General features: G+C 33.9%; 1 protein-coding gene across 1 annotated transcript in view; it reads right to left on the bottom strand.

The window, feature by feature from the left end:
- Positions 1–611: 611 nt before the first annotated feature.
- DACH1 (dachshund family transcription factor 1) overlaps positions 612–14,247 on the bottom strand; it is a 411,296-nt gene continuing 397,660 nt past the window's right edge. Inside the window, exon 11 of the mRNA XM_007186196.2 lies at positions 612–3,331. Coding sequence (XP_007186258.2) covers positions 3,294–3,331 — 38 coding nt within the window. The 3' untranslated portion in view covers positions 612–3,293. The remainder of the gene's footprint in view (positions 3,332–14,247) is intronic.

The following is a 14,247-nucleotide window of genomic DNA, read 5'->3' as shown; positions in this document are numbered from 1 at the left end:
CACAGAGATAGTAACCCAATATTTCTTTGAGTGCTGCATTTTGGATTGATTAAAACTTTTATATATTATTAAAGGCTATTGGAATTGCAAAGTTACTAAAGGCATTTTTTTCCAATGATAGAGACTGAAAGCAAAACACTGAGTTAGAGTTACAAATCTACACTCTTATAGATATGGGAATATTATATTTTGTTCCATCAACATGTCTACTTTACATTATTCAGCACAAAGCTTTGTGAAATAAGAATCATGGGAATATAAGAATATAAAGGAAAAAGGTACAAATAACAGCTTCATAAACTGAGAAATGTACATAAATAAATCATGTATATGTGGGCAGTTTGCTTAGCTGGCAAGAAACAAAATATGGAAAATCTGCTTGTTAAACAATAACTACAGAGTGTGCTTTTATGATGTTTTTCACCACAGTAATTCATATTAGAGATAGAAGCAGTTGCATGTTAAATAAAATCATTGAGCATTGTTCCCTTCACATTGTAAAGAGCTGACTTATGTTGTTTTGAGATGCCTCCCATTAGAAAGTGAATATTCCTTCTGTGCTACGCATTTCACAAAATTTAATAAAGAAGAACTGTAAATAAAGTCACAGGGAGATTTCAGACAGTTTTATTAGGAGATTGTTGAAAAGAAAAAGAAAATTAAATACAATAACAGTAAACGCGGTTCTCACATTGAAACCAGGCTCAAAGAACTAGGCTACCATAGAAAAATTTCCAATTCTTGCATTATGATGTAAAAACAGATTTTTGTACAGATTTTGTACAACAAAATTCGTAATAACCTTTTATCATTTTTAGAAAACTTTAAATATATAGATAAAAATAGACAATTTTCATAGGTCCTACATGAAGATGAGTATATGTTCTGTTCCAAGGGCTTGCATAGAGCGCAAATGTGGTTATAATACAGAACAACGAGACATTAATAATTTTAGGATTACAAAAGCATGGAAACCATAAAATGGGCACAATTTTACTTGTTTAAACCAAAAAACAAATTTTAAACCAACCTGTATAACTAATAAAGGGGAAAAAAACTTAAGTTACAGACTTAAAATAACATTTCATGACTTGCAATATTTACAACATGTTAGTAAGATTCTCTCTTAGCATATAGCTGATAGCTTTTTTCTTTAATCCTTGCTAAAATTTCCTTTTATAGCGAACCAAACACTAAAACATTCTCAAAGGTCTGGAAAGTATGTATTTTAAAACTATTTAACCTACTTAACAGGTGACTCTATGCAAGAAGCAGAGCAATGGCTGATTTTACTACTTATGGAAGTTGTAGGCTTTTAAAAAAACTTTCAGAAAATGTATGATTCAGAAGCTTGCACAAGTTCCTCTGATTTTAAGTGTAATCCTTTAAAGACTGCATACAGGGAAAAACAAGAGATACATACAACAAGGAATAGAATCTCTTGTGCTCAAATAACAAAAGAAGGTTATGGAAGAACTATGCTTAGAAAACCAAGTTTCTACAAAGCATTTCCTAACAGTGTTTTAAATAAAAATATTGCTCCCTTTTAAGCAAGCTAAAAATAGGAACTGTATATATAACCTTTTTATTGCATTAAAAATGGTCTTAGCTGGTTAATAGCGAGCTACACAAAAGAAATATGTTCCAGTATTGCAAGGAAGACCTAAAAAACTATAGAAGCTTAGTGCCAGTGTATCTATAATGTTAATTTCTTTTCAAATCATTAATACCCAATGAGAACTATCTTTAAACATTTTTAAGCTAGTTTTCTTGGTCATTTAAGATTTTGCTATTTATGGTAATAAATAATGTTATGATCATAAAATTGTAAGATGACAGCAAAATCATAAAATGTCCAGCAACTATACTGATTCACGTATCAGTCTTTAAAGGTGTAACTCCAAATATGTAAAAACAAAGAGAAGGTAACTTCAGCGTGTAATAAGCCCTGTTCGCAGCTTGACTTCCAGTTATCTGCACAAAAGTGAAAACACATACTGTAACTTTCAAAAAGACAGTGAAAATAACACGTAGGCACCCTTCCCTCTGACCAGGGTGGGAAGCACAACACATTTTAACTTTATCACTCAGCGCTACATGGTATTGGACTGATACATCAAGGATCCAGGGTTTGTTAGGTTTTGTCTTTCAGCAACATTAACATAATATGACATTAACATATAAAAATATTTCTGGTGTTTTGATTTACTGTTCAGCCACAATCCATTCTCAATAGTGCAGTTTGGGGCACTAACTAGGGTTCAATATACAAATAAAAGTGGCTGACACAGAGTTCTGATGTCACCAGATGCTTAAGATCTCATTCATTAATACTGTGACTCCAGACAAATATTTACATGCCTGCATGCGTTAAAACCAGAAAGGTGTCTTTCTGACCAACAGGGTGACAAAACGTATTTTCTAAAATTTTCATTTTCCTAAACTCTAGTATACTACTGCATACATAATACCTTCCTTGTATGTTTTATGTTTATATACTGTACATGTGACCAACAGTTTGAAGAAGAAGCATAATGATCATTTTAAATTCTATATACCACTACCAGTTTGGAATGAAAACATGTTACGTTTATATATTTTTAAGGAAAAAAGACCTTCGGTGAAACCTTTTGGCTTATCTCCAATGCTTCTTTTCAGGTATGCAAAATGTTATTTCACGGGGTTGTTGTCAATATCCATTTGTTGGTCTTTTGGATAGTACATGAACAAAAATCTTCAGGATAAAACCCACAATTAGAGAGTTTAAAATAGAATGTAACAGAATATTACTCTTTGATTTATTGATTTTTTAGGAATCCTCTATGTCCCCTACAAGTTCATTTCCAAGTGTTCTTGCTGGTTTCTGGAGGACATAATTCTGTAAGTCTGGGTGACCAGTGCTACAAGCGTCTCTTGATGTGCTCAGATACAGAATTTTCAGAAGAGGAAAATGGTTCATTCCATTAAAAAAACAAAGCTAGGTCTTATTGAGACCTGCTTTTGACTCCATATACAAGTGTCCAGCAGCAAAGTTGCAATTATTAACTGTAAGAAGTTTGATACTTGTACATTTACAAACATTCTCAGGTCTCTGGTATGAACCACAGGTGAAAATCAATGAAGGAAACTTTTTTTTTTTTTTTTGTAGAATACTTAAACTTTTAAAGAACATTAATACACAAAATTGAGGAAGTTCCCTTAAAAGGACTTTATTTTTTTCCCGAACTTTCCAATGACGAATGTCTGACTGCAAAGTTCTTTACTATAACATGGACTTCTTCAACAGGAAAGATTCAGTACATGACAGTAGTTTTCAAATACAGTCTTCCATCTAAAAATGAACAACAAAAAATAATTACTTATATGACATCTGGGGGACAAATGTGAATATAAAAACTACATAGCCTGATATAAAATTTGTGGGTTTTATTCTATCTTCACTTATTTAGGAAGTAACATTTTTCACATATTCTCAAAGTTAATTTCATAATTACATTGAATTTAAGTGACTGAAAAGAATACAACATTTCTAGTTCTCATAAATATCTATTTGCTATTTTGATATCAGTACAGAGCACTCAGAAAATAGATGAGTGTGTGTATGTGTTTTACTGATATGCAAAGCTAGCTGATTTCTGTTGAATGACAATTACTTCCTCCAAGCTTGCAGAACCAAATTTTCTTTGAATGCACTCAGATATATCTCCATCAGGAAAGACTGAGCTCCCATCTTACTTCTTAGAGATGTTGTTAAATATACCGTGTAATGTAACTGTTGTGCACATTTGTTGCTATTTATGTGAAAGCCACTTGGGTTATTTCATCAATATCAATGAACTATATAGTCTTTCCACCATGAAGTGAGATTAAACGAACAATTAAATATTAATATATTAATCAGCTTTTACCTATTGAGAAACACACAGCTATGTGAAAAAGAAAAGTAAATCAAATCTTCAATAAACCCACTTGAATGAAGCAAAAATAAGACATTAAAAATCCAGAGGACAAACAAAACAAAACATAAGCCTATTTCCCAAATGTACCACTCTCCCAACTGTCCACTTTGTGGTGTGCTCTAAACCTTGGAAATATTTGTATAAAATATGTTTAAATTTCACGTTTTAATATCTACAGTAGAAGGTAATCAGAAAAGTAAAGTTTTCCAAAATTTTTTTTAAATGCATATTGCAATGTAAATGTTTGCAAAATGATAGCTTCAAGAATTAAAACATAAGGAAATAGAAATAGCCTACAGTAAATTTAGGAAATAGAGAGTCTAAATATTTGCAGATTTCACCTTCAACGTTAAGCTAATTGAGTGCTTATATATAATCTGTGGTAGATAATTAGTAAGGAACTTAAAACCAATGTCAAACTATTTTTCTACTTCACAGAAATATTGGTGTGCCTAAGTTTTATATTCCTACAACATGTTTTATTTATTTATTTTTGGCTGTGTTGGGTCTTCGTTTCTGTGCGAGGGCTTTCTCTAGTCGTGGCAAGCGGGGGCCACTCTTCATCGCGGTGCGCGGGCCTCTCACTGTCGCGGCCTCTCTTGTTGCGGAGCACAGGCTCCAGACGCGCAGGCTCAGTAGTTGTGGCCCACGGGCCTAGTTGCTCCGCGGCATGTGGGATCTTCCCAGACCAGGGCTCGAACCCGTGTCCCCTGCATTGGCAAGCAGATTCTCAACCACTGTGCCACCAGGGAAGCCCCTACAACATGTTTTAGCTTAGCCTAGTTTGTACTGTTGGACTATTACTTCCAGGATGCTGTGGAATGCTGTTTGGCTTATTAATGTAGTCTAAGCACCCAGTATATGTTCAATAAAATGTGTTTGAATGAACGAATGAATAAATCAGATATAGTTTTCATGTGATTTATACAAAGTAGATAAATAAACCTAATAAACTAATATTATAAAAATAAACTGAAACTTTTCTTTCATATTCTTAGTATCATGTGGCTAAAAACTGGACCTTTTAAAAGATAATTTTGATCTTAATGTTTTTACTAAGAAAAGCAACTAAATTGTTTTAAAATTTAGTAATAGAAATAACCAAAGAAGTAGAACACTGATGCTTTTAACCAAAATTTTCTAATTTTTAGTCCTTATTTAATTTATCCCTACTTCTCTCTCCTTCCAATTATCTCAATATTTCTATCATGTATTCACTTAAGTTGAGGATATCATTCTCATTCTTATTTTTTTTTAAATAGACAATGTTTCCTAGGATTAGACGGGGGGAGAGAAACATTCTCAATTTCCCCCAAATTCAAATTTTATTCAGTGAAGTCCTTCAAAATACTTGTGGAAAAGAAATTATTTTCTCAAAATTAACATTTCTGTCTACGGAGTTTTTAAAAATCTTTGTACATTAAAGAAAAAATATTATGGGAATTCCCTGGTGGTCCAGTGGATAGAACTCCTCGCTTCCACTGCTGGGGGCCCAGGTTCGATCCCTGGTCGCAGAACTAAGATTCCACAAGCCGCAGGGCACGGCCAAAAAATATATATATATATTTGTTAAAGAAAAAATTAAAGTCTTGAAAACTTCTTTTCTAATCTTCTGTGATGTCTATAGCATATTAAGTAGAAGGAATGTAGTAGCAAAGAATGGATATATAGAAATCATTCATTAAGTGTGAATCATTGTTTTAAAAGGTCCACTAGCCGAATTCTTCACCCAATTTGGTACTGACTTTCTTCTCTAACCTTATATGTTACCCCTCTCCCTCAGGCAGTGACCCTGGCTCTCCTTACGTAGAATGGTGTGCTGTTCTACATACGGCACACCGAGCTCTGCACTGCTTTGGAGTATTCGATCTGTTATTCCTTCTAGATGCCTCAAGATAAGTACCTCCTCCTTCCCCGCTTACATTGCTGCTCCCATCTACTAAACTTCTCTATATAGAGTCTCCTATTTACTCTCCAACACAAGCACCCTAAGAATTAACTCCATAGCACTTTGTCTCACTTTGAAGTTACGTATGGGAAGCTTCTTACATGGCGAGACCCACGAAAGCAGCAGCCATATTTCTTTTCCCATCAGTATCAGAAGGAGAATGCTTCAGCATGATGCTTGCCTTAAAAGTTTTAATGCAGTCTCAAATGTTAAACTTTCAGAGAAATCAATTATTTATGCTTACATATTAAAAATAATTCCCTTTAGCATGTTAGAAATTTTAAAGTCTGTCTGAAACTAAATTTTAAAGTAAAAATGTATTAATTAAAATTATAGCATGAATAATTATTTTATAAGATCCTTTAGATCATATACAAAGCATGTTTATAAAAATTATATACATTATATTTATATGCTCAGTACTTGATCTACTATAATAATCTACTTTTAATAAATGTCTCTTTAAATTTTTGACTAATGTTCCTAACAGATGGACAAAAGCATCAAGCATTAAAGATGCCAGCTATAAAATAGATCCCAACTGCTATAGTTAAGGCATTTCCATGATTAAATAATACTTAGACATCAGAGATTATCTGCCTTAGAATTACCTGGAAACAAACATACCAGGCATAGACAGACCCTAGAGAGTAACTCCACTTCCCTTTGTCTATGGAGCCTAACTTTCAAGGCAATTCTACCATATAATTTTGTCATCTTTATTAAAACATACTTATGGATAATTCAAAGTCTGTAAGAAAGAAAAGTTTAAAGTAATTTTATGTTGGTCCAGAGAAGTTATATTGGCCCGCCAACCCGCAGCAAATAACCACATATGGATGTACCCAGAGAGCTACCAGAAGGCTTCTGAGTTATGGGACTGTAGGTTTATCTCAGGCTTCTGATAACAAACCACCTGAGAGCAAGCTGAATGGCCAGGGTGCTAGGAAGAATACATGGGCCCATAATTCAAACTGCGCCATGTTTTTTTATGTTATGTAATAATGGTGCCAATAATCTTTCCTTCCCCTATTCTTCAAACAGCAGGCAAAGTGATGGAGCCCTAGAGAAGGCCCTGTAAAAACAAGCACAGGATGGAGATTATTGGAATCCCTGAGTATTTTCATGGCTAAGACTTCATTATTCAGAGGTGTGTTGTTTGCATCTGGAAACTCAGAGGCTTATTCATGTTTTGTTTTAATGGCTGCCCTTTGTGCATTACACTTCTTTCTAACTAGATAATCTCACACCTACTCACCATTTCCTATATTGTCTTTATTTCTGCATTTGTTGGCCACAGAAAAATATGTTTTCCTGATGCTGAGCAGGGTTTATGAAACAATCATTCCTTGATATCTCAAACGGATGAGAACTATTTTAAGATCAAGTAAATTGGCAATAAAGGCAATAATGATTATCAACAGTATAGCTAATATTTTCTGAGCACCTATTGTGTTCAGGGCACTTTATAGATTTTAAATCTAAACTTCTCAACAACTCAACAAAATAGGTATTCTTAGTGCCTTTTACAAATAGGATATTAAGGCTCAAAAAGGTTAAGTTATCTTGCACATTTTCAAAGAACTAATGAATGGAAGTGCAGTGATTAGATATTTGTGTGAACCCAAATCTATTCTGTTATGTCACTTCCTCTAATAAGCAATTGCAAGATCACTGGAGGAAATACCCTGTCTCTGATTTGCAGAGGTAAGGGACTGACTCTTGGACACCTTGGTACCATCAGTCTCCTTGCATTGTGAATCTGTTCCACACCATTTTCTCAGAAAACAGAGGTTTCCTTTTAGTATGCAGAGCCTCAACTGAACAACTTGAAATCAGAACTAAAATTCTTATAGTTTGGTTTCAGAGAAAATATCTTCCGTTGACACAATGATTATTTGCTTTCGTAAGGGAGGCTGATATGACAAAAATCATCAAGTGACACTTTGTGCATGGGAGTACTTAATTAAAAAGTCTCTTCTAATTAAAAGCATGTGGGAGTAGGCACTGAGTGAAACTATTTAGATTACAAATTCCTAATAGTTCCAGAGTTCATTGTGATTTGTTGTTTACAGCTCTAATTTGGTGTATAAGAAAGTATCTAGATCACTGAATAGTTTATTGCAGGCGTGAATTTTTGTATGCTGCTTACTGTTATTATGCAGATTTGGATCTACAGATAGTTAAAGAAAAAATTTTAAACTCCTGATAAAAATGAATCTCAGGTTTTAACATTAAAGTTGAAATCTTCAACTCAGGCCATTAAATATAAAGATTCTATCTGTTATTTGTTAGCTGTGGATGAGAAGGGAGAAACGCAGAATGCCACAAAATTTCCAGTTCTGTTTTGTTTTGTGTTCGTGAATTAAGTTTGCTCTGTTTTAAATGTAATTTTTATTTTATATTAGAATGTAGTTGATTTACAATGTTGTGTTAGTTTCAGGCGTACAGCAAAGTGATTCAGTTATACGTATACACTGATTTAATGTTTTTGCAGCTATTGTTATATGTAGTTATTTGTAACATCTAATGTATATAGACAGATATATAATTTAGCTTTTATTCCATATATAAAACTAAAGTATTGAATAGCTTGATCATTTACTTTAAAAAACTAATGATGTTTGTTCAATAACAATCACAATATATGATGAAATTTTATATTAGAAGATGGCATACAAATTGGAATAATTTCAAATTACTTGACACCAGAAATCCAGTGCTCTCATTGTATGAAAACTAAGTGGAATCATTAACAAGGGAGTATGTTACTGAAAAGTACTACTCAGTAGGCAAATAGGTATATATTCCAGTTTTGAATAGAACTCCCTTGCAAAAACATCCACAAGGATCTCTTACTTGTCTTTAGCACAAAGGGCTTAATAAATTACATTTCCTGTTAGAAAGTAGTTTTATTAAGAATGGCATCTATTTGTTCAAAACTTATATCCAGACACCTGTAATCTAATGAAGTTTGCTGCTTTCACAAAACAGTTGCATGTGCCCATATCTCACTCCTCCAGAGCTGAGGAAAATATGAACATAACAGAGGGCAAACATATAAGATCATACATCTAGAAAGTTTAATATTTACTTAAATAATATTAGGTCAATATGAAATATAGTAACCCTGAGCTTCTCTCAACAGAATGTCTTAATCATATAAAGTAAGGGAAACCAAAACAAGTGATGAAAACAAATGTTAATGATTCATGTGATATTTGATAAGACAACGAAAGGAAGTCAAAATAAAAGCAAACAGGAACAGATGGGAAGGATCTCTGTCAAGTCATAACCCTTCTTCTAAAACCCCTAAAGGAAGAAGCTAATTAAAGAAAATATTGTTTCTTGCTTTTTTTATAATTTTATATTTAGAGTAAGAACATTCTGCTACTGCTGAGGCAAAGAAGCAGAGACACAAAGTCTACATTTAACATGAGAAATATTTTAAGAGAGATTGATGTTCAGCACAAGCTCTGTTACAAGAGAATACTGGGTAAATATCATTTCTTCTCATGAAATGCAGATAATAACAGTATCAGTGATTTCCAGAAGTTATAGTCAAGGTTGTGTTCAAATATAATGAAAAAGTAAAAACTGAAAAAGTTGCAACAGATTTTGAATTTTAGGTATTTCAGGGTGATAGCTGCAGAACCTGAGGCCCACAGAGCTGGGTCAAAGTGAGAGAGGACTGAATCCCAGATCCCTTTTGAATGCTTTCCCTATAAGCACCCAGTGCCATTCTAGAGAGTGGGCACGGACTATGTGTAAGAAGGCACATCAACCAGGGTATTCTGTCTATACAAGCCAAACATACTAGTACAAGCAGTAGATAATGGATTACTTAGTAGACCAACATGGTCCAGCTCATTTGAAATCAAAGTAGATAATACGTTTATTACAAGGCTAGTATGAAGTAAAGCTCTTGACTGCAGCTAATATTGCAAACAAAAATAGTTTTATAATTGAGAACTGCTTTTAAATATTTTTCAGTTTTCTTCAAAGAAGAAAGTGCATGAGAGAACATAGTCTAGTTTAAAACATGTCTGAGAACAGAGGATTATCTAAAGTTATGATATATAGGTTAAAAGGTAACCACATTTTTAGACAAAAACAATGAAAGTGAATCCCTGTCCTTTACATGTGAAGAAACTTTGTATTAGACTCTAGGTAAGCACACTAATAGGGGAGAGACCTGAACTTTGACAATTTGACAAATTGAAGCAGGTGGAACTAGACTTTAGTTCTTGGGGAGCTAGAAGGAATCATCGCTGGGCAGCCTGATCTAATCACACATTCTTTTTAAGTGGGAAACTAAACAGACAAACCAGTAATGAAAGCTGAGCTGAAGAATGTGGAGAGAAGGCATTTGAAGATGTACAGATGGCTATGGTTAATCTTAGCCAGGTTGGAGTTATTTCGCCAACTCCAGCCTTGGGCAAAATACATTTTCCAAATGGCTAGATCGGTTTAAAGTATCTCAGCTCTCCTGAGAAGTGACATTCTTGTTGTCAGTATGTTAAAGAGTCCCTTTGCCTGAACTTCAGGCTCAACTATGATGTTGATACTGTCTGTGGGCAAAGAGGAATTTACTACCAAAGGTTAAGATTATTTTGGTTTAGTGGGTATTAAAGATCTTTTATTCTGTAACTCAAGGATCTTCCCCAATTGGGGTAGAAATCTAGACCCTGTGGTTCTATGAACTGATATCTATTTAAGAACTTAATGTTTTTAAAACCATATCTCCATGATTACAACCAAGCAAATTTGATTTTTAAAACATCATCATCATCAACTATCTACCGCTTGTCTATTCAACAGGGAACAGGCAAGTCTATACTTAATGTTAAAAAATTAGCCCTCTGACAAAATGTTTTAGTTGTGAATGATCAGCCTATACTCATGCAGATAGGGTTTGGATCTCATACATTGTATTACTAGGACCTAAGTGTTGCTACAACACTTGTCATAGGATCCAAACTCTTGTCCTCTCCTAAGTTGTTTTCACTATGCCAATACTTATACAGCTTTGCTATCCTAGAGAAATTGATTAAAGTCTAGCTATAATCTTTTTAAGAGTAGGTAACATACCATATGACTTTGTGTATTTCTAGCACCTTGAACATTGCCTGGAACCTGGCAAGTGCTCAGTAAATACATACAGAAGGAACTATCAAAGTAACATTACAAAATGAGGGGAAGATGGATATTATGCGCCTTTGGATATTATACCTTGAAAAGAACACAGCGTCACTTGGGTAGTATACTGGCTTAGAATACACAACCTGAGTCTAATCATGAGGAAACATCAGATGCAAAATGAGAAACATTCTCTTAAGGCTGTTTTTTTCAAAAATGTCAATTTTACAATTTTTTTAAAAAGGCCAAGGAAATGCACAAGATCAAAAAGACTAAAGAGAAATTACAACTTAATATAATGTGATCCTAATTTGGATTCAGGAATGCTATAAATGCTATAAAGAACATGATTGGGTCAAATGACAAAATTAGAATTTCAATGTCAGTTTGAATAAAAGTACTGTGTCAATGAAATATTTACTGAGCTGATAAATATGCTGTGTTTATGTATAAGAGAACATCCTTATTTTTAATAAGTACCCTGTGAAATACGTATGGGTAAATATAACAGGTAAAGAACCATGATTTATACATCTCACTCTCAAATACTTCAGAAAATACTACGCAGGTAGAGCAAATTATAAAGCACATGGAACAAAACATTAACAATAAATGAATCATCGTAAAGTGCATATGAGAGTTTTAATATTTTTGAACTTTTCTATAAGTACAACTTTTTCAAATGTAAATTTAAAAAATAAAAGTTTGCCTAAGTGAAATGAAATTTTAATACATCACCAGTATCAGGTATTTATTCATAACTAGCTGAAGATTTATGCTGTCAACTATCCACATACACTTTGTCACTGATTATATGGGAAGTATTCTCATGGTAAATATGTTTTCTGCTTAGGAGCAAGGTTTTGAGAATTCTTATTCAAGTATTAGATAGTAAGACGATGCTTAGTGATTTTCTTAATAGAGTTCTTCAGAAAAACCAGGTTCAGATTCATGAAACTTACTGGACTGAGGGTATGCATATGAGCTGGATTCTGGTCTATTGGTCCATTATGTTTGAATGGTAAATTCACAATTGTAAAGTTTATGAAGTCTACCTAACTGTATTACTTGTTAGTTAGTGAGGGCTGTGTATGCTAATGTGCACTTGTTGGTATAAAGAAACTATTGTTCTGTTTAGCTGTTTGAAGTACAGGTTATCTTTTAAAAGTTTATGAAAAACAAAAACAAAAAGCAGAACACAGACATTGTTAAAGTTTTGTTTTGTTTCCGTAAATAAAGAAAAATTATATTGCTGCTAGGTCTACTATGGTAAAGTATTTTTTTGTGTGTGTTCTAATCAAGTATTCATTAGTAAGAAGTGAGAATCCATCAGAGAGGTTAATGTACCATCAAGTGAGAATGGGGTACTTTGCACTTAGGTTACCTTGTCCTGATTGGAAGGTGAGACCTCCCAACTTCAGCAGAGAAGCACAATGGAATCTCTTATTACTTTCTCCATTCTTCTATTCATTTCTGGGAGAATGAAGACTAAGGCACAGGGATGGAAGGAAATCATTTGAGGGTATATCTGAACCTTAGTGATGATGGAAAAATTGTCTACTATGCTTAATAAAAATGAAGCATAAAAAAGTGATGCCTTATTTGATAAAAATAAGATACTGCAGAGAAGAGAAATAAGGATCTTTCAAATCAAGCATCTGTATCCTTTAGAACTGCAAGAAACAAGCAAAATCTGCAGTGAATAAATTGAGTTTTCAGAAAAAATGTATGTGTTATCTCTAGAGAACAAACCAAAGGTGGCAATTAGAAGGGCAGTTCTTATCAGAGCCTAGTTATTTTCTTTTAAGTTTGGCAGAAAAAAATAATCTTTCTTTTAAAAGTTTAGCATTTTTATGTTTCTCTATTTTTTATAGCATGACTAATACAGTAATTTTAATAAAATTATATTTGTTTAGAGAAGTAATTGTGAATGAATAAAGTTATAAATATCTAGAGCTTGATTTAACATTTATACAATGCTGAACCAAAATGCTGGTCTAGTGCTAAACTTAACAAATGTCAAACTTCAGTGAAAGCTCTCAAATGTTTTCAATAAGTATGAGAATCGTTTTTAACTAAAGAAATGGCACTTTTGTGGGGAATAGCTTTGCTTTACATCTCATCCAATGGAATCAAGTATTTAGACCACATGTGGGTGAGAACACTAACATGCTATACAAGAACTCTTAAATAAGATAGTTCTCTGTGCACTAAACTCTACAACTAATACATAAGGGATCAGTTCAGGGATGTGCAGAGACAGATTAAAGAGACAGATTATCAAACAGACAAGAAAGTGTGTTGACAGAATTATCATATCTAAAGAAAGAATATGAGAATCAGTTGAGTGTTTGTCAAACAGAGTTGATTAGGCAAGTTTTGGCAAATGCCCATTAAAGCATGAACCAGGGATAAGGTTTCCATCAAAGACTGCTGTGGACATCTGGTCTACCTTCACGTACATTCCTGAACTTATAAAATATTTGAATTATATAATACTCATTGGTCCGATCCCATTCTCACCAGGTAACTTGACAATTTTATTTTTTGCATAGCTCTCTATGGTAGGAATCCTCTAAGATGGCTAGCAATGCCCCCTGCTACCTGGCAGTCACATCCTTGTGAGATACCTCTCCCCTTTAAGTGTGGGCTTTATCTAGTGACTTGCTTCTAGTGAAGAGAATATGGCAAAAGCGATGAAAAGTCACTTCCAAGATGAGACTATAAAAAACTGACTTTCTGCTGGCAGACACTCTTTCTCTGGATCTTTTCACTTGCTTGATCAGATGAAGTAGGTTATCATGTACTGAGTTGCCCTAGGAAGGGTCCACGTGACAAGGAACTGATGATGGCTTCTGGTTAATAGCCAGCAAGGACCTGGGACCCTCAGTACAAAACCCTTGAGGACATGAGGCATGCCAACAGCCATATGACTGAGCTTGGAAGTAGAGCCTGACTCAGTTGAGTCTAGAGATGACTGCAGCCCCTGACAAAACTTTTTTGCAGCCTGAGAGAGATCCCGAAGCATAGGACCCAGCTAAGCTACTCCCAGATTCCTCACATACAGAAACTGTGAGATAATAAATGATGTAAACCATGAAGTTTCAAAGTAGTTTCTTGTGCCACAATATATAATAAATACTCCTTCTTTTATAAGAAGGATGTGCTGGTCAATGTCACAGGTAAATATTTCAGTTCTTG

Source organism: Balaenoptera acutorostrata, chromosome 18, assembly GCF_949987535.1.
Source record: "Balaenoptera acutorostrata chromosome 18, mBalAcu1.1, whole genome shotgun sequence".
In the NCBI taxonomy this organism is placed as follows: Eukaryota; Metazoa; Chordata; class Mammalia; order Artiodactyla; family Balaenopteridae; genus Balaenoptera; species Balaenoptera acutorostrata.
This window is presented reverse-complemented; position numbering and strand designations above follow the sequence as displayed.